The sequence below is a fragment of the Cyanistes caeruleus genome, chromosome 5 (genome assembly GCF_971803275.1).
Source record: "Cyanistes caeruleus chromosome 5, bCyaCae1.hap1.1, whole genome shotgun sequence".
Taxonomy (NCBI): Eukaryota; Metazoa; Chordata; class Aves; order Passeriformes; family Paridae; genus Cyanistes; species Cyanistes caeruleus.
The window spans coordinates 56,442,226-56,469,455 of NC_141705.1; the positions used below are offsets into that span (position 1 = coordinate 56,442,226).

Genomic DNA, 27,230 nt, shown 5'->3' on the forward strand with positions numbered 1-27,230 from the left:
AAAAAATGGACTCTTTATTTTTCCTTAAACCTCTTAAAGGGCCTGAAAGAACTGGTGAAGCAAGTGAAGAGCCTGCCAGCTGTCAATTACAATCTGCTGAAATACATCTGTAGGTAAGTGCTCATGCAAAAATATCACAATGGTGTTTATAAGTGTGAGCTGACAGACAGACCTGTCTGTCTGTGTGCCCTGAAGGAAGAACATTACTCACACTTGGAGGACTGGAGAACTCAAGTGAAGGTAGTGAAACGGTAGGTTTATTACATGACTAATTAGTAATTTGCTCTATCAAGATTGTGACTTTTCTTTCATAAGCAGGCAAGGAGTGCAAGAAAGTAGGAGTGAATCTATTCTATTCTCTTGATAGGACCTTTTTTTTCCCATTTCTAGCTGCAGTTATTTGCTTTGTTTGCACTTGGAATGCAATACTTAAACTATGTTAAGAAGCAATCACGTGATTTGACCTTTTTTTTTTTTCCCTAGTTTTTCTCTTTACATGTTCCTTAAGGACTTCTTTCTTCCCCACAGATTCCTTGATGAAGTCCAGTCATATTCAGGTGTAAACAAAATGAGTGTGCAAAACCTGGCTACAGTTTTTGGCCCCAACATCCTGCGCCCCAAAGTGGAAGATCCTCTGACTATCATGGAGGGTGAGCTTACTGTACATAATTTGTTAGAGAAAAGAGGAAATGTCTTTAGGTTTATTACCAGCACATACCAGTCCATGCAGTTTGTGCAATAAGTTCCATATAGCTGTTATATAGAGACAGAAATTTTCAACCCGAATGAGATTTTGGGTTAAACCTTGCAAGTTATTTTGAAAGGTACTGAAATGTGCAGTGTTCCAAACACACCTTGCATGAGTTTGTTCTGCCTTGGCAGCTTCACTAAACATGGACCTTCTCTCTCAAAACTTCCTGCAAGCATGACATGTTCTTACTCAGCACATGCAGTTGGAGTGCAGTTAATATTTCACCTGTGGTTCTTGAGGACAGGGAAGAGCTCAGGTTCACACTTCAGTGACCGTGTAGAACCCCCACGAGGCAGTTGTATATTACATGCCTTCCTGAACAACACGGATCAATTTACCAGCTGCATGCTCTCATTTACAGCCATGTTCAGCTGTAGCATTTTGCTGTGATTAAGACAAAAATATGGATGTGACAATGTCCTCCTATAACTTCCTTCTAGTCTTAGTCTTCGTGAGTATGATGCTTTTTCTCTTCCCAGATAGAATTCCCTCTATGCTTGGTTCATTCACTTGTTTTTCTGAGGCCTTACTTTTTCCCCTTATTCTTTTTAATTCTTATGACAATGGCGGTGTTGTGAACAGAAACATGGCATTTCCAAATAATGTATGTGAATACTGTCTGAGCAGCTCTCCAGCCTTCTTGTTAACAGCCCTAGAATTAAAATGATGGTGCCTGTTGTAGGAAATGGGATGGATACTACATTCTCTGTAGGAAGGCACATACACTTTTTTAACTAATGAGAAATGGGTTTGATTAAACAGATTTATGGCCTCTTTTAAGCATAACTATAAAATTTTATATAAGACAGTGCTGATTTGAAATAGGGCTATGTGTAGGAACTCTGAACAAAGACTACACATGGATTGGTGCTCATGGCCACCCTTTGTCATTTCTCTTTGCCTTTTGGAAGATACAGAGTGCTTTTCTTGCACAATCATTCAAAATAAAACATGCAGCTATGGGGAACCATATCTTTATCATGGGGATGAGGAGTTGGTTTTGTTTGATTCAGCAGAGATTTCCTTGAGAATTCCAGCCCCAGGGAAATTTCTTCCCTGACAAATGCAGTTATAAAAGTTGCCTGAGGACAAAGCACTATTTGTAGTAAAGTTCTGCACACAACAGGTAACATTCTCAGAAGGAATGCAACAAAGTGTTCCAGGGGAGTAGCTGAGTGAATTTTCCTACTACCTAGTTCTAAGGTATCATTTTGCCTCAGCAAACAAACAAGTGAGAATATCTAAAAAAGATGCTGAGTACCCACATTGAATTGACTTGTGGTACTTGTATTTTAAAAGGGTGGGATATAAAATCCAGTGTATTACACAGATGTGAAATGATTTTGCACAGTGGGAATTTATTGATTAGAAGAGCACAGCATGCCTCTGAGAGCTTTTTAGCAGTTTAAAAATGAAGTGGTTATTATAACTACCTTGACCTTGTTCCTGAAATATTCTTGATAAACCTTAATGAGGATCTGCTTAGCAAAATAGGGTCGCACATCTTTATCATGCCAAGTCCAGTTCCAAATGCTAGTGTGTAAATTACAGTGCAGTCAAGTGGTGTGCACACCAAGGGACTGTTCTTTTAGAGGAGAGGTGGCCATCTATTACAGGAAGCAGCAAGCTGTGGTCTTGCATTACTTCCATAGTATGCTATAAAATGCTGTGGCATAGTTCTTTGGCTGCATACAGTCTCACCATGGAGTGCTTAAATGCATTCACATGAAATTAATTCTGTCTCATTACTGCACTGTTTTGCTTCAGAAGACTAAAATGTCTGTTCCAGCAGTGCAAATCACTTGCCTGCCCATTTGCTGTTAAACTACCAAACACAAGTGCTGTGCCAGAGTGAGAGTTTGGTTTTAAAGCGTTCTCCACCTTGAGTGGGAAGCCGTAATTTAGAACGATGTTACCGTGTTGTGCTCATTATCTCCTCCTGTGGTCTTCATGGGATGCAGTTACTGTCATGGTAACAGCTTCTTTGCAAATATTCCTGTTGTTTTTAGGGGTCTGAGAGGCCTTGCTGGCTCGTTGTGATGGAAGGAAGAGATAATGCTGATGTGGCCCTGCAGCCAAGAGGCACTTCAGCCTTGTTAAACATTCAGGGTGTTACACAGATGGATGCATTGTGTCAATGTTTGTTTAAGCTGAATGTTTGCTAAGTATTTGTGGAATCTGAGAGATAAAATATATTTATGCCTTAAATAAAACAGGCCACTCACAGCCATGTGCTTGGTGTCCTCTTTCAGGTACAGTAGTAGTCCAGCAGCTCATGTCAGTGATGATTAGCAAACATGAAGAGCTGTTTCCCAAGGATATAGAGCCTCAGATGGGACCTGAGGTGTGCAACAACAACAATGAAATTCCAAAGAAAACCACTGCAGGGCAGCTACAGAACAAAGAGAACAACAACACCAAGGAGACTGCAGTGAGGCGCTGCTCTTGGGACACACCGGAGTCTCCCCAAAGGGGAAGCATGGACTGTGAGTCTCCGACTGCTCTGCCAGGCAGCAAGACAAATAGCCCCAGGAACAGCATCCAGAAGCCAGATGTCACCAGGAGCCCGCCACTGATGGTGAAAAAAAATCCCGCTTTTAATAAAGGTAGCGGCATTGTCACCAACGGGTCCTTCAGCAGCTCTGCGGAGGGCCCAGAGAAGAGCCAGACCTTACCAAACTGCTCCCTGCAAACCAGGAGAACGTCGTCCCTGAAGGGGCCGGTGACCAAGATGGGGACACACAGCGTGCAGAACGGAGGCGTGCGGATGGGCGTGTCCAGCACCGACGGGCACGGCAGCACCCTCGGCAGCCGGAGCCCGGGCTGGGTGCCCAATGGCTACGTCACTCTGAGGGACAACAAGCAGAGGGAGCCGTCGGTGGGTGAGTCAGGCCAGCACAACAGGCTTTCCACCTACGACAATGTCCACCAGCAGTTCTCTATGGTGAACTCGGATGACAAACAGAGTGTGGACAGTGCCACCTGGTCCACGTCCTCGTGTGAAATATCCCTCCCGGAGCACTCCAACTCCTGTCGCTCATCCACCACCACCTGCCCTGAGCAGGACTTTTATGCAGGTAACTTTGAAGACTCTGTGCTGGATGGGCCACCACACGAAGACCTCTCTAACCCGGGTGACTATGAGAACAAAAGTGACAGGAGGAGTGTGGGGGGCCACAGCAGCCGAGCCACCAGCAGCAGCGATAACAGTGAAACATTTGTGCCCAACAGTACCAACAACCACAGTGCTTTGCACAGCCTGGTGTCCAGCTTGAAGCAAGAGATGGCCAAGCAAAAACTAGAATATGAGACAAGGATAAAAAGGTAAGATGGTTTGACGCTCTACCATCTGACTTCCTTTTTGCAGAGTAAATCCAAGTTTTTCCATTCATGACTTGCACTTAGCTGCAGTCACTACTGTGTCACTCACCAGGTGCTTGCCAGTGTCATCTTTCATTGTTGACATTGCTTCAGTGATACTATGATCCAGAGGAGTTTTTTTCAGAGCAGTTGTTTGCCATGGTTGTGACATGCTATCCCATTGGTGTCTAAAGTAAAGCCAGAACCTCGTGAGTATCTGTGTAAAATCTGATTAACAAAATAAGTAGGCTCTCACAGTGTTTCCATTAGTGTTTTCATGCCTGTTCTGTAGAGAAAGGCAACTGAGTGTCACCTTTCAGTGAAAGCAATGTTGTGGCATATTCCACTTGTAGTCTTTGGGGCTGAGGAGACTGCTGGACTCCTTTGCAGTCCCCATTTCTCTTGAGAAAATACAGCATCTGGGAGTTTACTCATCATCCTGTCTTTGCTCTGCTGCTGAGCCTTTCCTTCAAAGCTCAGACCTGTTAAAAGAGGGCAGAGGAGGGGTGTGTCTCTGTCTACAGATAGTGCAGACTCTGCTCATACAGAGCAAGGTTGCTGGGGTGGATGGTTGTCATGATCAGTGAATAACCTCAAAGTCTGGGCTTAGTGCACTCAGAAGTGCAGAGCTGAATGTGCTCTCTTTGTTACAAAGGTTCTTCAGTCAAGCTGTACAGGACCTTCTGTTCTCACCTCTGCTCTCACAGAGCAGCTCTGTGTACTGGTACCTCTGACAGTGCAAGTTGTAGATCACAGCGTGAGAGCTGCTGACAGCAGCAGCTGCCAGTCAAAGTGCAGCACTTTGCAGAGTGTTGCAGTCTTTCACCTGCATCATGATTTCCAGCACAGTGTGCAGTGCAGTTGAACACTTCACGTGTGCTTTAATATGTGTGCTGATTGCATTTAGTACCACTAACATCATAGGATGGTTTGGCTTGGAATAGACCTTAAAGATCATCCAGTTCCAACCCCCTGCTGTGACACACCTCCCACTAGACCAAATTGCTCAGAACCACATCCAGCCTGGGTTTGAACACTGCCAGGGATGGGGCATCCACAACCTCTCTGGGAAACCTGTGCCAGTGCCTCAGTACCATCACAGTAAAGAATTGCTTCCAAACATCATTTACATCTGATGTAAATCTACTCTCTTCCAGTCTGAAGCCATTCCCCATTGTCCTATCACTGCAGCTCCTGAGGAAGAGTTCCTCTGGCTTCTCTGTAGGCTCCCTTCAGATACTGGAAGGCTGCAATGAGATCTTCATACAACCTTCCCTTCACCAGGCTTCACCTTTCTCTGCCTGTCTTTGTAGGGGAAGTGCTCCAGTCCTCTTACAACTTCTTGGTCCTCCTCTGGACTTGCTCCAACAGGTCCATGTCTTTCTTACGCTGGGGGCACGAGAGCTGGACATAGTATTCTAGGTGGGGTCTCAGCAGAGCAGAACAGAGGGGCCCTCACCCTGCTGGCCACACTGCTTTGTATGCAGCCCAGGATACAGTTGGCTTTCTGGGCTGTGAGCACATATCACCAGCTCACGTTGAGTTTTTCATCAACCATCAGTCCCAAGTCCTCCTCAGTAGGTGTGTAGTCCTCCTCCTCTGCCCAACCTGTAGGTGTGCCTGGGGTTGCCAGGACACAGGTGTAGGACCTCACTTTACTGAACTTCATGACGCCCATATTTACAGATACGTACTGGTCCATATTGGCAAATAGAGCAGGCAGGTCAGCTGAAGAAAGGAGATTAGCAGTGAAACAAAGGCATTCAGGGCACTGTTCTGACCTTGTAGGTAACACTACTGCAACTAATTAACAATAGTTAGCATACTTCTGGAGAATTAGATGGAGCTGTTTGCTTCTGTGCCTTTTGCTGTTCAAAGGCATTTTCTAAATGAGCTACTGAAGAGACAAAGGTATTTTTTTAACAAACTGCCATAGAGTTTGCCCTTTGAGAACAGTTCATGGATGAAGCCACAGTTTGTAGATATACCCTTCAGAAATTCAGTCTAAGCTTTAGAAATGAAGAGACATGTATGGATTTGTTGGTGGTGTGCGTTTCTGCATGAGTGAGGAGTGCTGCTCAGAAGCTGTCTGCTTTTATTTCCTTCATGCAGCCTGGAGCAGAGAAATCTCACCCTGGAGACTGAAATGATGGCCCTGCATGAAGAGCTGGATCAAGAGCGGAAGAAGTTCACAATGGTAGAAATCAAAATGCGTAACGCAGAGCGGGCGAAGGAGGATGCAGAGAAGAGGAATGATATGCTGCAGAAGGAAATGGAGCAGTTTTTCTCTACTTTTGGAGAACTGACAGTGGAGTCTCGCAGACCAGAAAGAGGCAACACCATCTGGATCCAGTGAGCTGTGGAAGCATAGACTGTGGGACTTGAGGAAGGGCTTGGAGGTATTATACTGTATCAGGTGGCTGGTCACCTGTCTGAGGCTAGTACTCAACAAAATGTTACAAACTCTTGAAGGAAGAAATCATACATGCATTAAGCCCTCGTATCTACAGTGTGTACTTACCAAGTTATACTCTTTGAATGCTTCATGAGACTACTGTCAAGTGTTACAACTGGATATGTGTATATAAATTTAAAAACCACCTTAGAGCAAAAGATGTATCTGAAAAAATATTTTAATGCAAGTCTTGTATTTAAACTGGTTAATTGAAATGTTGTTGCAATCAAGCTTTATATAAAGGCTTTTCTCCCTTGCACTTAACATAATAAGCTATTTTTGGCATTGTGTTACCATCAGCTTATTTTGTATATCAAATTTTTTTTTGTTTTTGTTTTGTTACCCCTTTTGCTGGGGAGTGAAGATAAACAGATTATGTTAAGGTAAATGTGTGTGGATGGTTAGCCCTGATTTGCGTCGCTTCCAAACAGACAGCAAGATTGAGAAACCAAAGCATGCCACGGGCAAAATAAACCAATACTGATTTCACAGAATTAATGGCCAGGGGACAAAGTTCCAGGGCACCCCTATTGTAAAATAACTAGTGAGGATATGAAGTCAGCCTAGACTGGGGACAGTGAAAAAGGGGTGGACAGCTGCTTGTTTGGGAATAAGCATGGGTGGCCAAGTAAGAAGTTGGGAGAGGGGAAAGGGGGACTTAAGGAGAGGTTAATGACATGACCAGAATTTTTGGTGTACCCTGAAGAAGCCCTGTGCCTGATCACTGCAGTTCAGATCGGGGATATAAATCGGTTGTTCAGACCATATTTGCATCTGACTTACCTCTGCACTGTGGGTGAAGGTAAGTCCTTTTTTGTGGTGCTGGTGAAGGGATACACAGGGAGGTTTAACTGGGGACTCTGGTAGCCTTATCAGTTTTTTGATGGGTATCAAAAAATAACAGAAAAAATATGTCCATGGTAGAAGTTACTGGGGCAGCTGGCAACAAAGAGTAAATGAGGAAGAAAACACACCAACATATTCACCACTTGTATTTACAGTGTGTATTAACAAATTATCACACTGTCTGAATGCTTCAAGAGATTACTGTCAAGTGTTACAACTGTGAAAGTTCCAGGCTCTCGCCATCACCAAGGGAGCACCTAGAGGGAACAGCCTGGAGCATCACAGCATGCAGAGTGACAGTGGAAAAGAAACAGCAGAGCTATCCTGTAAATTAATAATTTGTTTGGCATCTTTAAACACAGTAAGTATAACCTTTATTTTCTACACCATGTTAAGGATGTTTAGTTTTAACTTAGGGTCTAGGACTGCAAGCAGTATTATTAGGGAGGTTTGTTGAGATATCTTGGCTTCCCTCTAGTGTCTCTTAAATATATTGCAATTATTTTTTAATTCCAGCTGAAAAAGAATGATGAAGGTTGCTTTTAAGAACCTTCTTGGTTATATGTATGGATAGTAAACAAGTATTAATTTGGTGTGGGAATTACACTGGGAAGCAAACATGAAGTTTTAAATTTCAGAGAAATAACTGAGCATTACATGTGGCACTTCTGGGTGCATCATTTCTGTCTGGTGAGGTTCAAAGTCTTCAGTCAGGGCAGCTGTTGTATTGATTGCTGTGAACATGTTCGGTGCACCTCCAATCTGTGTGTAAATCAGAAGTCAGGAAGAGATCAAAGTATGAGTTGCATGTTTTCCATTAGTTAGCAGCAATCACAACATGTGCCCACAATGGTGAGAGAAGGAAACAGATTACTGCGTTATTTCTGATTTTTTAAATTGAATGAGAGACCTTGATAATTTAAGCAGTATCTGACATCTGTTGACATGACATCAAAGTCTCTGAGATAAGTGTTTTCTTGACTGGAATTCATGTTTTTTTACACTAGAAGTACACAGTAGTGAATGCTTCTATCAAACCTTGCGTTAAGCAGGATTTGTCTGTTTGTTTGAAGCTTGACTTTGCATTTGAAACTTACCTTCATGTTTCAAAAGCTGTTTCAGTCAGTTCCTCAAAGAATGTTAAAATTCCAGCTTTATGGGTAATCACTGACACCCAAATTTTTTGCTTTGCAGTCCAGAACAAGACTTCACCTCACTGTCTTGCAGAAATCATCTGTACAGAGGGGGAACTTGAGCAGGCACAGCAAACTTAGAAAATATCACTGACAACAGATGTCCATTCCCATCATGACCCATCCAAAGTACCCCACTCCTCCTGTGAGACTGCAGCAGCATTTAGGCTGTGGTGATAAAGTTTATTTATGTCCTTTAAAAGGTCATCTTCATGCTCCTGTTATTGTCCTAGTTCCTGAAAGGCACAGCGTCCTTGATGTTTACGTTCGGGATCTAACACTGGTCGCTTCTCAGCTGTATGATGCTGCTCCCAGGTGGCTCACAACTCATGTGCTGCTCTGTTCCCTTTGGCATGTCCAGCCTGTGTGTGAAGTGACCTGCTGGAGAGGGCATGCTGATGGAACCAAGTGACCAGAGGATAAAATCACGCTCCCTCTCATTCAGTGCAGTGGAAAGGGGCAAGATTTATTCACAAGATGAAGGTTAATGCAGACTGAGCCTGAAGGCTGTGAAAGAAACTATAAGGATTTAGTGCAGTGCATTTGTAGATCAGTGTATCTCATAAAGGCAGTTTCCAGGATTCTTAACTGCTGAGCTATTGAATACGACTGAGACAACTGGTTTTATCACCAGTTTGTGTAATGAAACAAGCCAAGCCATTATAGGCCAAGCTAACACTGTTAACTACTGCAAAAGTTAAGTTTCAAGTATCAATTAAAATAAGGTTAATAAATTTGCTTTCAGCTCTTTCTCACAGGTCTGTGAGATCCCCAAGTTAATAATCTGTTGTATGAGTTCACTAGCCAGCTCCAAGCTGAGAATGGCAAAACAGCTCAGCTTTTCTAGCACATTGTCCCTCTGCCTCATGCACAGCTCACAAGAGACAAGGCTTTTACAATTAATCAGCACAGATGGTGGGAAAAAATCTCTTGAGCTGATGACCTTCTGGTCCAATCCCAAGGTTCACATTACATCCAAAAACATAATTTCAAGATGCACAGGCAGGCTAGAGTTGAGGGACAGAGAGTAAGAGAGTGATGCACACTTCCCACTGTTCATCTCATCTCTGGCCACATCATGGGAGCACTGACATGGGTGCTCACCCTTATGTGCCTTTGCACAGCAGACTGGAAAAGTGGCAGACATACTCCATAACTCTTAAGTGTTAGACTCTGGTGTTCTGCTTTCAGAAGCTTTTGTCTCCCCTTCTGTTTGTGAGAGTCCTGCTACACATTTGGAGTATGCTATGGTGCAGCAGAATAAATAAAGTTACTACACATCTTTGCCACATGTTGTTATTTTAGTATCTCAAACTCAGCATCAGTTTCCCAAATACAAAGATTAATAAATAAAACACCATGTTAAGTGATACACAAAGCTGGTGGGTTAGGTTTTCATAAGAACAAAGAGGAAAGGAGCTTGTTGATATCACTGCTCTTAAGATCTGTAAACAGTACTTTATCTAGTAGTAGTTAAAGTGCTGGTCCAGAAATTTTTGAGAAAGATACAATTTCCTAAAAAGAAAATAGTATTTAACAAATATTTCTTGTGTAGCATCCCTAGTGGGGTGGAACAGAGGCAGAGTAAGGAGAGAATGAATGAGCAGGTACAGTGATTCACACATTTTGACAGCCCAGTCAAAACAGTGAGTTGCCTCCAGCTGCTCTACATTTGGACACTTCCTGGATGAGTGAAACTCCTAATTAATTTCCTTTCTTACTCTGAACTCCCTCTGGAGTCTGTCTATTGAAGAGGAGAGTGCAGACTCTCTGCCCCTGGCAAATCTGCAAGGAAGTAGAGGAGATGGAAAGGGGAGATGGGAAAATAGAAATTAACACATACTTGTGATGTGGGCATGCAAAAATAGAGGAAACAGATGGGAGAGATGAGGAAAACAAGGAAGTTAATATACCTGAAATTGCTATGTGTAGGTGGTAGTAATTTGCCCTCAGTTAAGAGCGCTCTTTCTGAGAGCTTGTCTCTACAAATGGGTTGCTGTAGTTAATGTTATTATTCTTTCAGAGCTTTTTTTGGCTCTAAATTGCTTTGTGGGCTGACACCAGGAGCTGGCTCAGCTGTTTCATGAGTACCTGCCTTGCTCTTGTCAGTCCTGTGTGCCAGCAGTGTGCGTTCCTGCGTGGAACACCCAGCAAAGCCACTGCTGTGGGAGTGACGGGAAGGAGGGAGCCCAGAAGGTCGGGCAGTGCCCGTGGGTTGCCAGCACTCACTCTGGAAACAGCTAATGGCCCTGGACTGTCATCCAGCATCTCTGGAGCAGTGCTGCTCAGGAAATGAAATTCCATGCGGCAGATGCCCTGCTGATGTAAATTGCCGTAGCTCTGCAGAGGTTTAGGAAGCGGTGGGAGACACTGAGAGCTTTTCCTGCCAGGCTTTTAGAAGCTGTCATAATGTGTGTAATTACAATTAGCGTTGGTGATCTAGTTTTATTGGAAAAAGGCTTGTCAGCAATAAAACAGGTTTCTTTAGTATGCCAATAATAATGGAGAGTGCAAAAAAATTTTTCAGGCCAGAAACATGATCACGATGCAAATATATTCCTTGCTTTTTTCCAGAGGGATCCAGGATAATGAGCTTTATATGCAAGACAATTCCGCTTCTGAATCTTCTAAATGCAAGAACAGAAAACCCTTTCTACCTCTTGTGTATTACATTCTTCATGTGAAAGAGGTTTAAAGTGATTAATGCTCAGCAGGACTTCGTGTTTAAAATACTGTTATGAGCATGGCTGTAATTTTTTAAGTGTGTGGTATTTAGGTGACTTGGTTTGGGACCAAAACAGGTAGTTTTTAACAGCAGTATTCTCTTTGTTGTTCACATGACAAAGCTGCAATCTTAGGGGTTTTTTCCCCTTAGAAGTTAACATTTGCTGAAATGTAGTCTACAGTTCAGTAAAAATAGTAGTGATTGTTGCACGTAGCACTACTTGCAAATCAGTTTCCCAAATTGTAACAAAAAATGTTCTCCAAATCTTCAGCATTGCTGAGCTATGCCAGTAATTGGTATTTTTAATTGTGCATTCTGTGTATCAGGATGAATGACAGAACCTGGATTTTGGCAGGGATGACAAATGTAGTGCTGTTCCCACTTTTAGCCTAGGCTGAGCACTCTGGTGAGATTTTGCTTAATTTCCTCTTGCAGATATGTGCCTTGTGTAACAGTGAGACCTTACTCAGGGAAAAAGTTGTGTATGAAAAAAGTTACAAATTCACACCTCCCTCATTCCATAGGCATTCCCATGAGTAGACATGCCTTAATACTAATAGTGCATGTGGCTAATGGATATATTTGGATAGTTTAATGGTATTAATAGTGACTGTATCACAATTGACTTAATTTATATTCTTCTCTCTGACTGGGGGGACCTACATCAAAGGAGGCTGAAATGGAATGTAAGCAGGGTATGAACCATGGCAGAAACGAAGCATCTCTGGAGGCAATTCCAAAGGCCATTAAGAGAACAGTCATGAACTATTAATGCATTTCTCTGCTGCCAGCTAGGCCTGTTTTTCCCAAGGCCCAGAAGCACACTAAGCTATTAAAAACCTTGTCTAACAAGGAGAGAGGTGGAGGCCTGCTAGTATCTACTCAGGAGGATATGGTGAGTAAAGGTGGACAGTTTTGGATGCACTGGAGCCAGCAGGAGCTGAGTAGACTTGCAGTAGTTTGCAGGACCAAGCACACGTCCCAGTTGAGGTTCTCAGTCCCCAGTCCAGCCAATATGCCCAAGTGGCATATATTTTAGGAGTAGTTATTCAGAAGAACTTTTTTCTTTTGTGTGGATTCTATGTTCTTCTGTATTGATTACACACACATTAGAGTGTGTGGTGCTTAATTTTGTGGATTAATGGTGTGACAGGTTTTTTTTCCCCTGACTGTTCCTGGCCAATTTTTAAGAAAATGTAAATAAATTACTTGTATTCTATTTCTCTGCTATCCAAGTTCTGCTGTCAAATAAAGCAGGAAGAAAGAAGAGAAGAAAAAAAAAAAAGAAAAAACAGCTACAGTTATAGTATCTGTTTCTTTGTTTAAACCTTATAATCTCAGTGGACCTGTATAAACCCTATTCTTTGAAAACTTGTAATTCCTATTCACTGAAGCACACCTCATGCAAGTCCTACTCTCTGCTACTTTTGTTATGCATTGCAGTACTTAACAATAAATCTCGTTTTTACTGTGGGGAGCTAAATACACTGAAACTCATCAAAGGCAATTAAAAATGCAGGTTAGCAGGAGAGTAATGTCCACACTAATGAACACAAATCAACAGGCCTCTTGCAAATGTTGATTTCCTACTTAGGAATTTAAAAAAAATTACGAAATAGTCAGTTGTGAATGTTAGGTATAAATTTTGCATTGATTTTGAAATACCTACAGAAGAGGGATAGATAGTTGATAGATGTGTGCTGAACACATTAAAAGAGGTTAGCAGAATGACTGATTTGGCCTGAGAAGCTGGAGTCGAATCAGTGACCCACCTGAGGACAGGAATAATGCATCACCTTCATGTGATGGCTGACACTGAGGGTGGTGATGTTTAACTGAACGTCTGTGATACAACAGAAACACAAATATGCTGTTATCCCTTATAGAGTCACCTCAAAATCATGGAGGGCCTAATTAAAGGCCTTAGAGACTTATTAAAGACTTGAATTTTGGATCAAATGTGGCCTACAGAAGAGAGAAGAAACTTGCCCAGAAACTTCTTGGGCAAGTTCCAGAAAATGGACCACAATCTTGACTGATTGTTCAGTGATTAATCTCTGGGCATCTACTTCCTTCCTTACTCACTTTTGCTGAGCACTGAAGCACCACTTAACAATGAATATTCCCTAAGTTCTGGTTAATGCCTGGGATGTGTGAGATGGGGATACAGTCAGAAGACAAGAGAGATGTCATCCTGCTGGAAGCAATGTAGCCACAAGACCCTATTCTTAGCACTGCAGAAGCTTCCAGGTGGATTATCCTGCGCTCTGTCTGTACAGACATGCTGTCACAACCATGGCAGTGCTGTGCAGACAGAACGTCTTTGTTTTTGCCGACTGTTGAGTGCTGAATTGGCTGGATCACACTTGTAGATCAAGTAAGAAAACCAAGAGCTCCCTAATTCAGAGGGCAACTGCTCAGGAATTTAGAGATAAATGCAAAACTCTCCATCCCATCTTTTTTTTTCTTCTTTGTGGATATGGAGGGCCAATTGAAAGCCAATAAAGTGAAAGATACAAATTTGTATTAAGACCAGAGTGTCTGAGATGATACAGTATTGGGAAATTTCTTTGTGCTGAGTACTGTGGTCAGATACAAAACAAGACCTTTAAATACTTTTTGGAAGATAGCTCCGGTCCTAGGTGTCTACAGGATTTACCCAGGAAAACAAAACCCAGGTAATTGCTGAGTAAATGCCCAGGAATGCAGAGAGGAATCAGGAAACAATGGACTATGTCTCTTTGTCCAGAGGCTGTGAAGTGACACCAAGGAAGTGAATGTCAGGGAAGCTAACTTTCTTCCTACCTTGGGAATGTGTGTTGTGCTTGATCACACAGCAGAACTTTCTCCTTTTTGATGGGAAATACCAGGCAATGACAAGTTCCATCTTCAAGGTAGACTCCAGACCTCCTGCTAATTGTTTTGGCTCCAGAAAAGGAAGGACCTCTTTAAAGTCTTCTGTGATACTTGATATCACTCTTGGTAGTGACCATTTCTGCCCTTATAAAATTTCTTCTTGGACAATTGTAAATATCTTTAATATCTTTCCCCACAGGGTCCTAATAGCCATTGCTGAGGTCTTCCTGGTCTTCTTTTCACCTACTAATTCAGTTGATTTCTCAGGTCTTCTGTGGACCACTAACAACTCAGACCAAGTATCTGTGCCACAGAGCAGAAAATTACTAGACCTTGAAGAAAAGCCTTCAAATATAGAGTAAAGCTTCAAATATAGATATCTGTGATCCCAATCCAGGAAATGTATGTGTATAGATAAATCTCAAAACCTTGAGCTTTTCAAGTGTATATAAATTCTAGGAAGGATTGACCTACTCTATTGAAATTATGTGAACTTACTGTCAGGCCAAGAATCAGCTAAAAAACCCAACAAGAAAAGCAAAACCAAATAAACCACAACACCAGAACCTGCATCTATCTTTAAATGCTTTCTCACATGCAATTCAAGTGTTTGATCCTAACACTGAATGCCATTACTTGGCACATAAAACTTGTTAAATGTGTGAATTACTAGTTTTTTAAACTGATGTAGAGGAAGGAAAGGCTGATCTCATTCTCTGCAGTCTCAGTGAGAATCATGCTTTTAGAATAACTGTGAAGGATGGCAATGTTTTCAAGCTTTAAGGACTTCTTTAGAGGAGCAGTAGATAAATACAGAGTGATTTATAAACAGATAGTACTCCATCTATATCTGAAAAGATAAGTGAGATTTCCTGAGGCACATATAGCTAGGCATTTTATTTTTTCCTATTTGATTTGAGTAACCACAGCATTTCTTGCTTGTAACCATCTATTCTTACTCAGAAGCTAAGGTTATCTGTAGCAGCCACAGTAACATACATTACGTTACCAGTGAGGCAGTTCCTCTGAGTACAAAGATACAAAGAAGAAAACCCTCTCAGCCTGTAATGCACATTTTAGGGAGTCATTTTTGGTAGCAGGGGTCTTGCCATGGGCTCTGTGCTTCTCTCTCCAAGGCTTCAGTCACTGCTTACACACCTGTTCTTGGAGTGTTTTGTTGGTCCTTTAGATCAGTGCTGTGTAAATATAGAATATTAAGTTTATCTAGAGCTACTGCAGTCTATAAATATTCAAGTGTCTGCTGCCAGTTTTGTGGATGTAAGACTCAGGATGCACTAATGGAAATTATAAATTCAATCACAAATGAGGAGGACTTTTGAGAGATGCATAAGTGCACTAAAGTATTAGATATCTAACATGAAAAAATCCTAAGAAGGAAAGTAACTGTGGCTTTTCAGTTAAACTTCACAGCTAGTTCTGCAAATATTCTTTCTCTGCACCAGAATCTCAGTAACTCAGAGTTCTCAAAAAAAAAAAAAAAAGGAAAAATAATCCATTTTATATGTTTTGTGAAATGTGATTATTTAGTTTTGCCACCATGTACATGCCACTATGTGTTCAGAGAAAGGGGGTTGCTTACATGATTCCTTCAATCTCTCTGGAAAGCCAGGCATTTCTCCTCTGTGTCCTACTTGGAAAATAAAAATGGGGTGGAGCCTGGTATAAGAGAGTTTGCTGTGTAAGGATTGATCCATGCTTCAGCATTCACTACTGAGAAATCCAATGCCTTTTCAATCTCTCTTACCCAGATTTTAATTGTGTGGCCACTTTATTCTTAACATTCTTATGTCTCCTTGTGCCTTTGAGTGATTAGGAGAGATGGGATGCAGCCATATTCCTGCCTTATCACCTGTGCCAAGAGGTTTTCAGCATCAGTGCAAATGCTTTTGTAAAGGGATTTCATTCTGCTAGCTACCAAGTGTTGCAGTAGGTACTTGTAATGCAGTGTTGCATAATAATAGTATGACTTTTTCAGAAAGCACATTGTAATGCAGGTTTTAATCTGGGTACCAGTATCAGTGAAGGATAACAACAATTTCCACACTGTGTAGCATCCTGAGGCTTCAACACAGGTTCCATTCAGCATGCCAATAAAGTTCAGAGCTGCTAATTACAAATTTATTGAAGGTTTATATGAGTGCATGTGAGCACATCTGATAAAGCCTACATGTAATCCTGACTTGATGGGTGCTGATCACAGGTACTTCTTGACTGCCTTGCTGGCATAGGAGTTTAGGAAGCACCTTGCTGTTTAGAAATAATTCCAGTATATCCTGAGCAGCATGAGGGATCTACTGGGCAGCCAGAGAAGGATTATTGTTTTTATATATTGAAGATTCTCCACTTTAATCAGTTGGGATTTTTTAATGGGAGAGAGGAACTGGGAGAATTCTGGGTTTTGAATTCATGTATCCCCTTTGTTATTAAAAAAGTGAACAATAACTTCTGATTATTCTCAAATCCAGAAAGTGGACATGTATGAGTGTAGTGGGCAACAGTCATCACATTTATCAATTTCATTGGAAATCATCAAGTGCCTCTTAGCCTTTGTCATTCAAAAAGCATTCCACATTGCAAAATTCCAGGTTTCCACCATCTGTGGAAAGTCAAGTCATGAGTTAAATTTGGAATTACTAGAGGCAACACTCCAACTGAGCTTTTTTATTGACCACCTCTTTTTATGTCCCTGTTAACTTTTTATCTTTCCTGTTGTTTCAACACTTGGCAATCCCATATGCTTTTGCTATGCAAAAAGTTTACTGGATTGTAGCAATATCTTTGTTTTAACCCCTCTTTGCAGGTTCTTCTACTTCGTTTTGCAGGAAGTTTTCCATTAAATCATATTACAGCTCCTATCATCAAAAACATGTTGGGAGCTCTGTCTGTACTGGTGCCAACAGTTTTCATAAGGTGTTAGTACCAGAAAGAAGAGTTCAGTACAAAATGCCATGCAGAACACCTTCCCTGAGTTGCTGAAAAAGCCTTTCTAGGGAAAGAGTTTACTGCTCAGCTCAGAGATTCTACCACTGGACTATGAGGAGGAAATACTGCTTTTTGTTTGCTTGTTTGTTCAAAAGAAAGGAAGTTGTGTTTGCTGTTAGAACATCTAGCAGTGGCTGCTATGTGAACTAAAATTTGAAGCTTCTCAAATGGAAATGAGAATTGCAATCCCAAACTGAGCCCCCATGGCTAAATCTTTTTGATGTCTTCATTAATTAATTACCCATAGCTGAAGGAGATTAGAGCAGAGTTCAAAGCTGAGAAATATGCAAAGGAAAATACTGTCTTAGACAAGAAAATTAACTGTAAGAAGTCCAGTTGAGTTTATTAGGGTATTGCTCTTAGGAAAGTTTCACCAGCCATTCTAGTGAAGACTTAGTTTCACTAGAATTCCAGCTCTAGAGAGTGTTGGGGTTTCAGATGTTTGTGTATTGTGCCTTTCAAAATATGTGTTGCCACAGCTAATTTAGTACAACCCTCTGAAATTTATTTATAACCAATCATACTTTTGCAGGGCTGGAGTGGACTGAAGCTTTAGGGGACTGAAGAAGAACTGGAGCTTGTCATTCCTTCTGGAGTTTCTGGATGTGTAAAGCTGTTGTGGCAGATCTAACCTAAGTCTGAAGATAATAAACAAATATTATTATTTTAATAAACTATTTAATAAATTATTTTTATTTTTTAAAAATTACTTAAATTTAATTTTCTTTGTAACCCATAAAACCAGGCACAGACCCCCAAGCTTCTAAAATAAATTTACAGGTTAATTATATTAATCTTTTAATTTGTAATTTCTGGTAACTCCAGGTGAAGCGGAACAATACAAAGGAAAGATGAATAACAGTAAAAACCCTACAACTCAGCCTTTTATTATATTGTTTTGCCAAACAAAAGAAGATTAAGCAAAGAAAACTAGCAGTGAAGCTGCAGACAATGAAATGGTTTGTAAAGATATGTAATGGTTTTACTGAATACTCACATTGGACTGAAACCAGCCAGCCAAACAACGAAAACTTAAAATCAGATTTGCTCACAGTGAGTCCATTAAGCTAGATGATCCATTAAAAAGAGTTTTACAATGCAAGGGACACAAACCCCATCTACTCTAGCCCCTCTTCTAAATGAAGGGCATTGGCCTATGCTTGCACCTACTGAATTCACTTGAAGTACTTTATCTTCAGCTGTGGAATTTCCCAGTCTCCTGTTCCCCTAGTCAAGAGGGGGTTGGAGAAGTAATACAACAGGTGAGTGTAATTTCTCTGATGCAGACTTTTCTCCCTTCCTTGTCTCGTGTAACACCGTGTTTCCTTAAGCTCTATAATTCATTCAGTAGTGAAAGCAGGAGTATGTTGGCTTGAAATGCAGTCCAAAAGACCATCTTACTTCCTTATGAGTATGTGTCCTGCAAGATTAAAAATGCTGTGACTTATGAAGCTTCCAGAGAGGAATCCCATAAGGTAGGATTAAACAGAAAGATGTTCTAGGGTGTTCCCTGCTATAATGAAAAACGGTAGTAAATACTTGATTAGAATTCTGAGATCACTGGAATTAGAATTTAGGGTGCTGGGTTTTTTTTAAGGGAGAGTTAATTTCTCACTTAGTGAAGGCTTCATCAGCTAGAAAAAAACAACTGTACGCTAAATGCTTTGAAACTACTTGCAAAAGAAGATTGTGTCAGCCGGGACTGAGAGGGGGAAATGCTGTTGTGTCAGCAGAAATTCCTTCCCTCCTGCTCGTGGGAAGGTCCATATAGAGTGTAGACAGGTGTGGAATGGACAGTGTCCCTGGGTCTTGGTGGGGAAGAGCAGATTTATGTTCCAGTAGCAGCACAGACATGGCAGGTGCAGGTTAGTGCTGCTGCAGGGCTCCTGCTCTGTGCACTTGTAAAGGTGGTTGGTGCTTCAAGGGACACTGGAGGAGGGAATTATGGTTAGTAAAAGATTTGACAGTACAGTTTGAAAAATAGCCTGGGAGTGGAGCATAAGGATAGAGAAATAGTGCTGAGGACCACATCTCTAGCGAGGTAATACTACCTGCCACCAGAGAGTAGATTGAAAAGCCAGCTCAGGTAGAAGAAATTGAGGCCAGGGCCACGGGTGAGCTGCTTTATTCTTGCAGATAATGGAGTATGCATGTCAAAAAGCTGAGCCAACTGCCTGGGATCTGAAAAAAGTTTTAAAGCATATTTTATATATATGTATATATATACATACACATACATATACATATACACATGTATACACATATATATACATATACACACGTATACACATATATACACATGGCTTATATAGCTTCTTAAGATACAAGTTGTGCTCAGGTAACTGAGATGTATTTCAAAGAACTGAGGTTTAAATTTTGCATGTTTCTCTAAGAGCTGTGTGTTACTCCTTTATCACTTCTGTACTGAGGAAAGATTTCTCAATTACGCATTTTTTCCTAGCCTTTTTAACAAAGGCTCTCTGAAGAGTGGAAGTGTAGGATTTTTTTCCCTTTGATTATTTGCTGTGGAATTCTATTTTACAGCAGTTGCAAGCTCATCTTAATTTAGGATTTGTAGGGAAAAAAATACAAAGGACTAGTTTCTAACTCATAATGTGCTGCTTACTGACAACATACTAATGATTCTTCAAGCAAATTAATTTTCCTTGCTTGTTCTGTTTTTGAGTGTGTGTTCATTCAGCAGCTGGAATTTATGGCTGAATATGCAGCAGGACCATATTCATTGAATAGAATGTTCATAGAATATTCGTAGAATATTTTCAGGTTAAGAAAGTTATGTTTATTGGCTCTTTTGATGGAAATAAAATAAAAAACTTCAAGCCCCATCTTTTAAGCTATGCTATGATACAGCTAGCTCATAGGAGGTCAGAGCTTTCTCTTGAAACTACCTAAATATTAAAGGAAAAAGAAAAAAGAGGTGTTTAGTTTATCTGGGATATGTTTTCCAGTCCAGAGTGTAGAAACCATTAACTCAGGGCTACTACAGCATCCTTAAAGTGCCACAGGATGGCAGCCTTTCAGAGTAGTGCATTGTTATCCTGTGGAAAAGCCTCTAATTCATTTTCTGCCTGAAAACTGATGAGCATTCTGGTGTACCTCTTTGTTACAGAAACCACTGTCCAGCTACATCATACTGTGTTTTGTCTGGATGAGCTTAAAAGGTTGTTCTCTGTGGTGCAGTCTGCATTTTAAGCCTGAAGCTGAGATTAAAAAACAAGGACAATCAAATATGGGTGTGGAATTCTAGTTCTGGGTTTTCTTCTTTAACCTACACCGTGCTTAACAGAGTCTGGAGGGTTAATCTCTTTTATTCTTCCATGTGATGGGTTGCTTTGGTTCATCACTCAGATCCTTCAACTCCTTTCAATGATGTTTTGTTTAAGGAGAGATTGCAACCTTAAAAAGTACTGTGAGTAAGGACAGCCATTATTGTGGGTGGTATATGAAAAGCAATTATTGCTGTTCATTGTTGCAAAAGAGATTCCTAAATGTATGCAGGTCTCTAAGATTACCACAGACAGTGAAGGAATTGTCTCCATAAACTCTGCAGGACTGTGTGACCTCAACATTTATACAACGTTAATACCCATATAAAGAATTAATCAGTCCCACACAAGTTTGCAACTGTGTTCACAGGACAAAAATTGCAAGCATTTTTTTAAAATCTTGACCTAAGATTCTTTAGTACATTATTGCAATATCAGACAACAGCTTTGAGGTTGCACTGGAGTTGATGATTGCATCAATTGTGAAAACTCCTTATGAAATGAAAACAATACATACTTCCACATAAATCAACAGAAGTACCAGGAACTGAATTCTCTTCTGAAGCAGCTGCCTTCACATCAAAAAATGCATGACCAGCAGATGGAGGGGAATTCTGCCCCTCTACCCCACTCTTGTGAGACCCCACCTGGAGTGCTGCATTCAGCAGGTCTAGATTAGATATTAGGAATAAATGTTTTATGAGGGTGGTGAGGTACTGAAACAGGTTGCCCAGAGAAGCTGTGCATTCCCCATCCTTGGAAATGTTCAAGGGGTTGGATTGGGCTCTGAACAACCTGGTCTAGTGGAAGGTCTCCCTGCTTATGAAACTGGGTGATCTTTAAGGTCCCTTCCAACCCAAACCATTTTGTGATTTTATATTGGACCCAAGCCTCATTTCAGGGCATCGAGGCCCATTGATCTTGTCATTTCCAAAGTTGTCTGATAAATATTTTGTCTACTAAATACATTGGAGCTGTGTTAAAAACAAACCCAGATCTTTTTCCCCCTGTTACAGGGCATGACAGAACATTGCCAGCTGCTTACATTTGTTCCAGCAGGGCATCATCCTGTTGAGTGAAGCTTCCTTCAGAGGCCCATGGTGAGCTCCTCAGCACGAGTGTGCAGGACAATGTAATGAATCTGTGTATTCAGCAGGAACTTGTTGCCCACAGCCAACCCCTCTGTGGTGGAACCTGCTCGCTATGGATTCTAAAACAAGGCAATTATTTATGTTAAAGGGGATCAAAGGAGAAATGGGGACAAATGCACAACTGTAATATATAAAGTCTTCTTGGGCTTCATGGTATTATTTTGATTGAGCTACTCTAACCACAATTTATGAGCCAAAGTCTCCATTTACTTTGGTGCACCAAAGGGTGCAAATCATACTTATGCTTATAGCAAGCACACTCTGCAAGCATAGACTTGCAGTCATAAAAACAGTGTCTAGGCTCACAGCAAACAACCAATGATTTATTAAAATAAGGACATCAAAAATTAAACAATCTCAGAATTTTTCCCATTATTAACATTTTCTGTGAAGAAACTTTCTCAAAAAGAGATGACAGCTTTTATTCTTTGCCAATTCAGTTATGCTAATTTTAGATGTAATTTCTTACTTTTATGACTGCTATCTGCGTTAGGATGTGTTTCTTTCTTTGCTTTGGTCTGCAGTTTGAAGAGAAAATGCTTTGAAACATTCACAGGCTGTGCTGGAAGTGGAGCAGCCCATAGTGGCATGCTATACCAGCGTTTGGGTTTTTGTTTTGTAGTTCTTGCTTTGGTTTTGAGGAGAGATGGTAATCAAAGTTGGGCAGATGATGCTCCTAGACTAAGAAAATACTGAGAAATCTCAATATTTAACCCAAATAGGGAGAAGCTTGTGCTGCAGCAGAGTTCTGTGACCCTACAGATTCTACCACACAGAAAAGCAGGACCTTTTAAAAGTATGAGACAGCTGCTCTGCCTTCTCCATCCTGGTGATTTTCCAGATCCCAGTAGCTCACCTACCACCCACGTGGGAAGGTGGTTCACAATTTATGTTGCACCTCAATTACCAACAAACCACAAGCCTTTCTCAGCTTCCAAGGCTTTCTGAATGCACTCACAGGTCAGCTGAGAGTAACTGTAAAGACAGGATTTTCTACCTTTAACTTCCTGCCTTCCCAAGGAAAAAAAGGCTTCTCTCAGATGAGGAATATTCTAAGGGGTGGATATTTCTGGCCCAAACTTCCCCCAACTACTGCCATGTAAATCCAGGTGCTGCATTCCCTGGAAGCGCTGGTTATATGGTAGGAATAGGATCATTTTTAACATAACTGAATTGGTTCTTTCCAAGTAGCTCAGACACATTTTGGATGACTAGTTCAGCCCTTCACTTACATGATCCAGAGAAGGAAAAAATGACTCATCTCATTTTGAGAGCTTCTTCACAGAAGGAAAAATTCTGCTGTCCTAATGGAAGTGTATATATTATCCTCGGTGGACAGGCAAAAGAAAAAGAGGAGTGATAGAAGGATTCAGTGGCTGGGATTGTTTCATAATGTGAGGGAGTTTGAAGAGAGCATATGAGAAAAGCCAGAAAGGTGCTGTCAGAATCACTTTTTCTTTTCCTGTTTCTAAAGAATTTCATGTAATGATGGGTGACACGGTCTATCCTGTAAGGCAATGCCAAGTTACAGTCTATCCTACAAGTTAATATCAAGTTGGTTTCCCCACCCCCCACAGTAAGTGATTATATAATACCTTAGTACAGTACTCCCCAGTCTCCTAAGAAATGCAGAGTAAGTGGATGTTTGATTACTTTGAGGGATTTCCTGGTATGTGTATGGTGAAAAACCTAAAAAACAAGTAGAGATTGAGTGCTCCAAGGGGGTCAGATCAACAAATACTGATATTCATGTAATTTAGGTTTAAATGAAAAGGTAATTGCATATTCTCATTTACTTTAAGAAAATAGCTTATATAAGTAAATTGATAAATAGCTCTCTATCTCTTTATTAGTGGAATTTTTATCTTTGTTTTTGGAGCATTCTCTTCCAATCATAAACAAATTCCTCACAGTAGTTCCATTTCCCTTTTGAGAGCTTGGAATTGCAGGGAGATCCACTGTCTGATGTAGGATCGAGTTGTAGGTATTAGCTTGCTGTAATTCGTAAGTAACCTGTATATGTAAGTATAATGATACCTGCTAGGCAGAAACTGGAGAACCTAGCTTATTTCTTGCTGCTGTGTGGAGAAAGAAAGGAGCTCCAAATGCAGCCTTTCAGTTCTGGAGATACCATCCACAGCAATGAAAGTGTATTGTGCCTGGATTATAATTAGCCAATTAAAATAATTTTGAAGGACAAATAGAGATCAATGAATTTAAGTGAAGTTTAAATTAATCTCTGCACAAGAGTATCACCTTCAAAAACTCTTAGTGGTCATGCAGATATTTTGCTTTTTCTGAGTTGGGTGTAAACAAATCAATTCAGAAGTGTAAACAAATGAGTACCAGCTCTGTTCTTGGGCAGGACTTTATGTGGTCAGTAGCTGCACTGCCATTCAGTTTCTGGCAATGGAACTAGCAGAGACTGTGTGAACTACATTTTTTCCCCCTGTTCAGTTTAAGAAAAAAACCCCACCATGCTTTCATTCACTGTGGAGAATTTGTCTACATCTGTCACTGTCTACTAATATACTGCCAATTCTTTCTTAGCATGAACTTCACTTGAGACACTCCAGTGTCAAATATACAATTGTAGACAATTTTAGAAAAGCAATTGGTATAGACTATCGTTCTCTCTGAGCTTAATTTGCACCTTAATTAACTGTGTGTCTGTCCATAGCTCAGTGCAGTCCTGCTCTTTGACTGAGCGTGCAGCGCTACGGTGCTAGAAATAAATAATGTCATCTCCTGCAGGCTAATGCACAAAGCCAGCTAGTGCTTATGAGACTCCAAAAATATTTTAAAATTACTGGTTGTGTTGTGCACTGTTTTCTAGAATTTGGACAGCATTGTGATTCCTGCCTCTTGAAGAAGGCAGCACATAAAGGAACATTTTCAGTCCTTGCCTTCTTCACCTGCTCTTGCAGGTGCTTTTTGCTAGTAGCTCACTATAGTAGGCAAGAACTTCTGTGTGCACCCTGTATGATCATATATTGCCTAGATATGCTGATTTTTGAGTAAAAAAAATGCCTTACTGGCTTTCTGCTCCGTGCGTAGAAAGCAGAATTTTTAAGGTTACTTAATTAGTTTGCTATCTTTTTTTTTTTAGATTTCAGTTCCACGTGAAAGCCAAAACACCAAGCAGGCTGAGAATTGCCAGCTCAAGTGTTTCTGTGCGGGCACAGCACGGTGAAGCACAGACAGCACACCTAGTTTACAATAATAAATTACTGATGGTACCCAACTTGTCATAGCCGCGCTGCCTTGATGAAAAGGTATGTCCTGGGGTGACTTTATGATACTGGTATCCTCAAGCGTCTGGTTTATGTTATATATTAAGTTCTGCACCTTTAAGACTGGCTTTGAGAGCAAGAGAGGGGGAAGAAGAAGCGCGCAGTGTGTTAAGGAAAACATCACTCCCACGCACCCCGCTCCTGGACTGTGGTGTCTGCAGCACGGACAGACAGCGGGACAGAGCTTCTCTCTGGCTTTTAGTTAGTTTTTAGCTAGCTGAGGCAGAGGAGTTCCCTGGACCTTTGTTTTTCTTTGTTTTTTTAAACAATTTTCTTGAATCTGTGCAAGCCTGCTCTGGACTGAACACCCAGCCAAACCCCGGGAGCTCAGGCCTGTGGCCCACCGGGGCCTGGGCCTCGGCACTTTCCAGCGCTGGAGGGACTGATAAGAACCTGAGCGAGCCAAGCTACACCACATGAAAAGGACTTTTCTTCCTAGACTTGCCATCCCATCGAACAGAAAGAGGTTTTATTGTTTAATATTACTCAATTTATGTTAAATAAACAGCTTTTTCCACTTCTCTCCACGGAATTTTTTTTCCCTTTTCCCGGACCCGTTGGTGGGGAGGGGCATTTCCCTGTGGAGATCCCCATTTGGAGTTTTCCTTCCTGATTTGCCCTAAACTAGGACAAGGTATTTCCTGTGTTCCTGCCCACGGTGAGCAAACATTGTGAACTTCCCAGGAGTCTTGTCCTGGGCCATGCACTACATTTTTATTATCGGCAGGCTGCAGTTACTTTGGGAATGCCAAAGCATTGCACAGCGCTTTCCTGGGTGTCCCGAGGGGTGCGGCCCCTCAGGGGAGCTCCAGCTCCCACCTTGCCTGGGCCTCGCTATTTTAGGATGAAAAAAGGGCTGAAAAGGGCCTCATTCCAGGAGCACAGCTGTGGGGAGTGGGGCGGGGAAGTTTTGCATTTTAACCTTTTTTGATTGGTTGTTGCTATTTCTGGGGGTTTTTTGTGCTTGATAAACGCTCTTGATGGAGAGCCCCCTCCTTACAGGAGGCGCTCTTATTATCTGGGCTTCCAGCAAGTCGCAGGTACTGCCTCGGTTATAATAAATATAGGTTCTCCAAAACAAGCAGGTTGTGATGCTGTAAAAACGTGTGTGTGTGTGTGTCTCAGCACACAGGTGACAGCAGGGCATCCCAGCAGGGATGAGTTAAATGGGAATCTGAGGAGAGCATCATCCCCCTTGCCTGCCGTGAGGTCAGATACTGCTCACAGTTTCCTCTGGTTTTCCTTCTTCACAAGGGCTGTGGCTGAGACAACGTTTGCATTCAGGAGAAGCTCTCAGGGAGTCATGCACATAGAAGAGATTGTGTTTTTTGCTATGACTTTTAGGGAAAAAACCCTAAACAAAACCCTGACTTTCTTAAGGTGCTGACCACGTGGTGAATGATGACTGTGGTTTTACTAGGTGTTATAACAGAATTGGTTGTTAAATTTGATAATAATTTTTTCTGGCGGTATTCTCTGAGATACTGTTTCTTTTTCTACTCTTGGTCTATATGTATTCCACAACCAAGTCTCATTCCTGATTATTAAAGGATAAATTATTTATATATTGGTTTTGAAGCTTTTTAAGTGTGATTCTATCTTCCTTTATAAAACTGTTGTGTTTTCTGGTTTGTTTATTGCTACTATAGTCCTGTTGCACTCCAATTTCACTCCTGTCTGTTTCATATGGAGAAGGAAGTTTAAACTTTTTTGAGTCCTATTTCAATTGTATGAGTCTTGGATTTTTGTAGGATTATCTCAGGAAAAATTTCTATTTTGTATTATAGTAAGATTTATGGTTGCTTAATCTTCCCTCAAAAAACAAAAAGGTTTTCTTATATCTTGTATATTCATTCTAAATGATCCCAAAAATAATTTGTTTTACTAAAGCAACACAATATGTTTTGATGCCAAAACCCTCTAAAAGCATGAATCTGATAGCCCACAGCATTTAGGATTTTTTTGTTGTACCCTATATACACATGTGCAAATTCTTTTCCTTTAAACATTTCAAAATTATTAGAGGGGCTTCTAATGGTAACAACTGCAATTTAATTATAATTAATTTTATAATTAATTAATTATTATTAATTATTATTATTATTATAATTTTCATCAATAATTAAAAATAATTATTTCTATTCTCAATTGTTGAAGGTAATATAAATGATGGTTTAAGTGGAAATCAAACTAAACCCCCCAGATTCAGAGTTACGATTTTGTAGTATACTTATTTCAGGAGGTTTGGTTAAGCTGTGTCATTTAGGGGGGAATTCAGGTGCCAGGGATGGATGGGATTTCCTGTTCAAA

General features: G+C 41.0%; 2 protein-coding genes and 1 long non-coding RNA gene across 17 annotated transcripts in view; 2 read left to right on the forward strand and 1 right to left on the reverse strand.

Annotated features, from left to right (window-relative positions):
- Positions 1–6,954, forward strand: part of ARHGAP24 (Rho GTPase activating protein 24) — a 215,123-nt gene extending 208,169 nt beyond the window's left edge. For all 14 annotated transcript variants that reach the window (XM_086889240.1, XM_086889242.1, XM_023926245.2 and 11 more), the window contains 4 exons: positions 40–113; positions 529–650; positions 3,004–4,075; positions 6,224–6,954. In XM_086889240.1, coding sequence (XP_086745366.1) covers positions 40–113; positions 529–650; positions 3,004–4,075; positions 6,224–6,467 — 1,512 coding nt within the window. In that variant the 3' untranslated portion in view covers positions 6,468–6,954. The remainder of the gene's footprint in view (positions 1–39; positions 114–528; positions 651–3,003; positions 4,076–6,223) is intronic.
- Positions 6,955–17,437: 10,483 nt separating this feature from the next.
- Positions 17,438–18,353, reverse strand: LOC147653140 (uncharacterized). Its single transcript, XR_015286859.1, has 2 exons — positions 18,187–18,353; positions 17,438–17,827 (listed from the first exon to the last, which is right to left on the reverse strand). It is a non-coding gene; the product is annotated as an uncharacterized LOC147653140 (long non-coding RNA).
- A 96-nt stretch (positions 18,354–18,449) lies between these two features.
- MAPK10 (mitogen-activated protein kinase 10) overlaps positions 18,450–27,230 on the forward strand; it is a 165,635-nt gene continuing 156,854 nt past the window's right edge. Inside the window, exon 1 of one of the 2 annotated variants that reach the window (XM_086889249.1) lies at positions 18,450–18,664. The gene's annotated coding sequence lies outside the window, so the exon portion shown is untranslated. Of the gene's footprint in view, positions 18,665–25,023; positions 25,555–27,230 lie in introns of those variants that run through there. The other variant, XM_086889248.1, reaches the window with a different exon arrangement.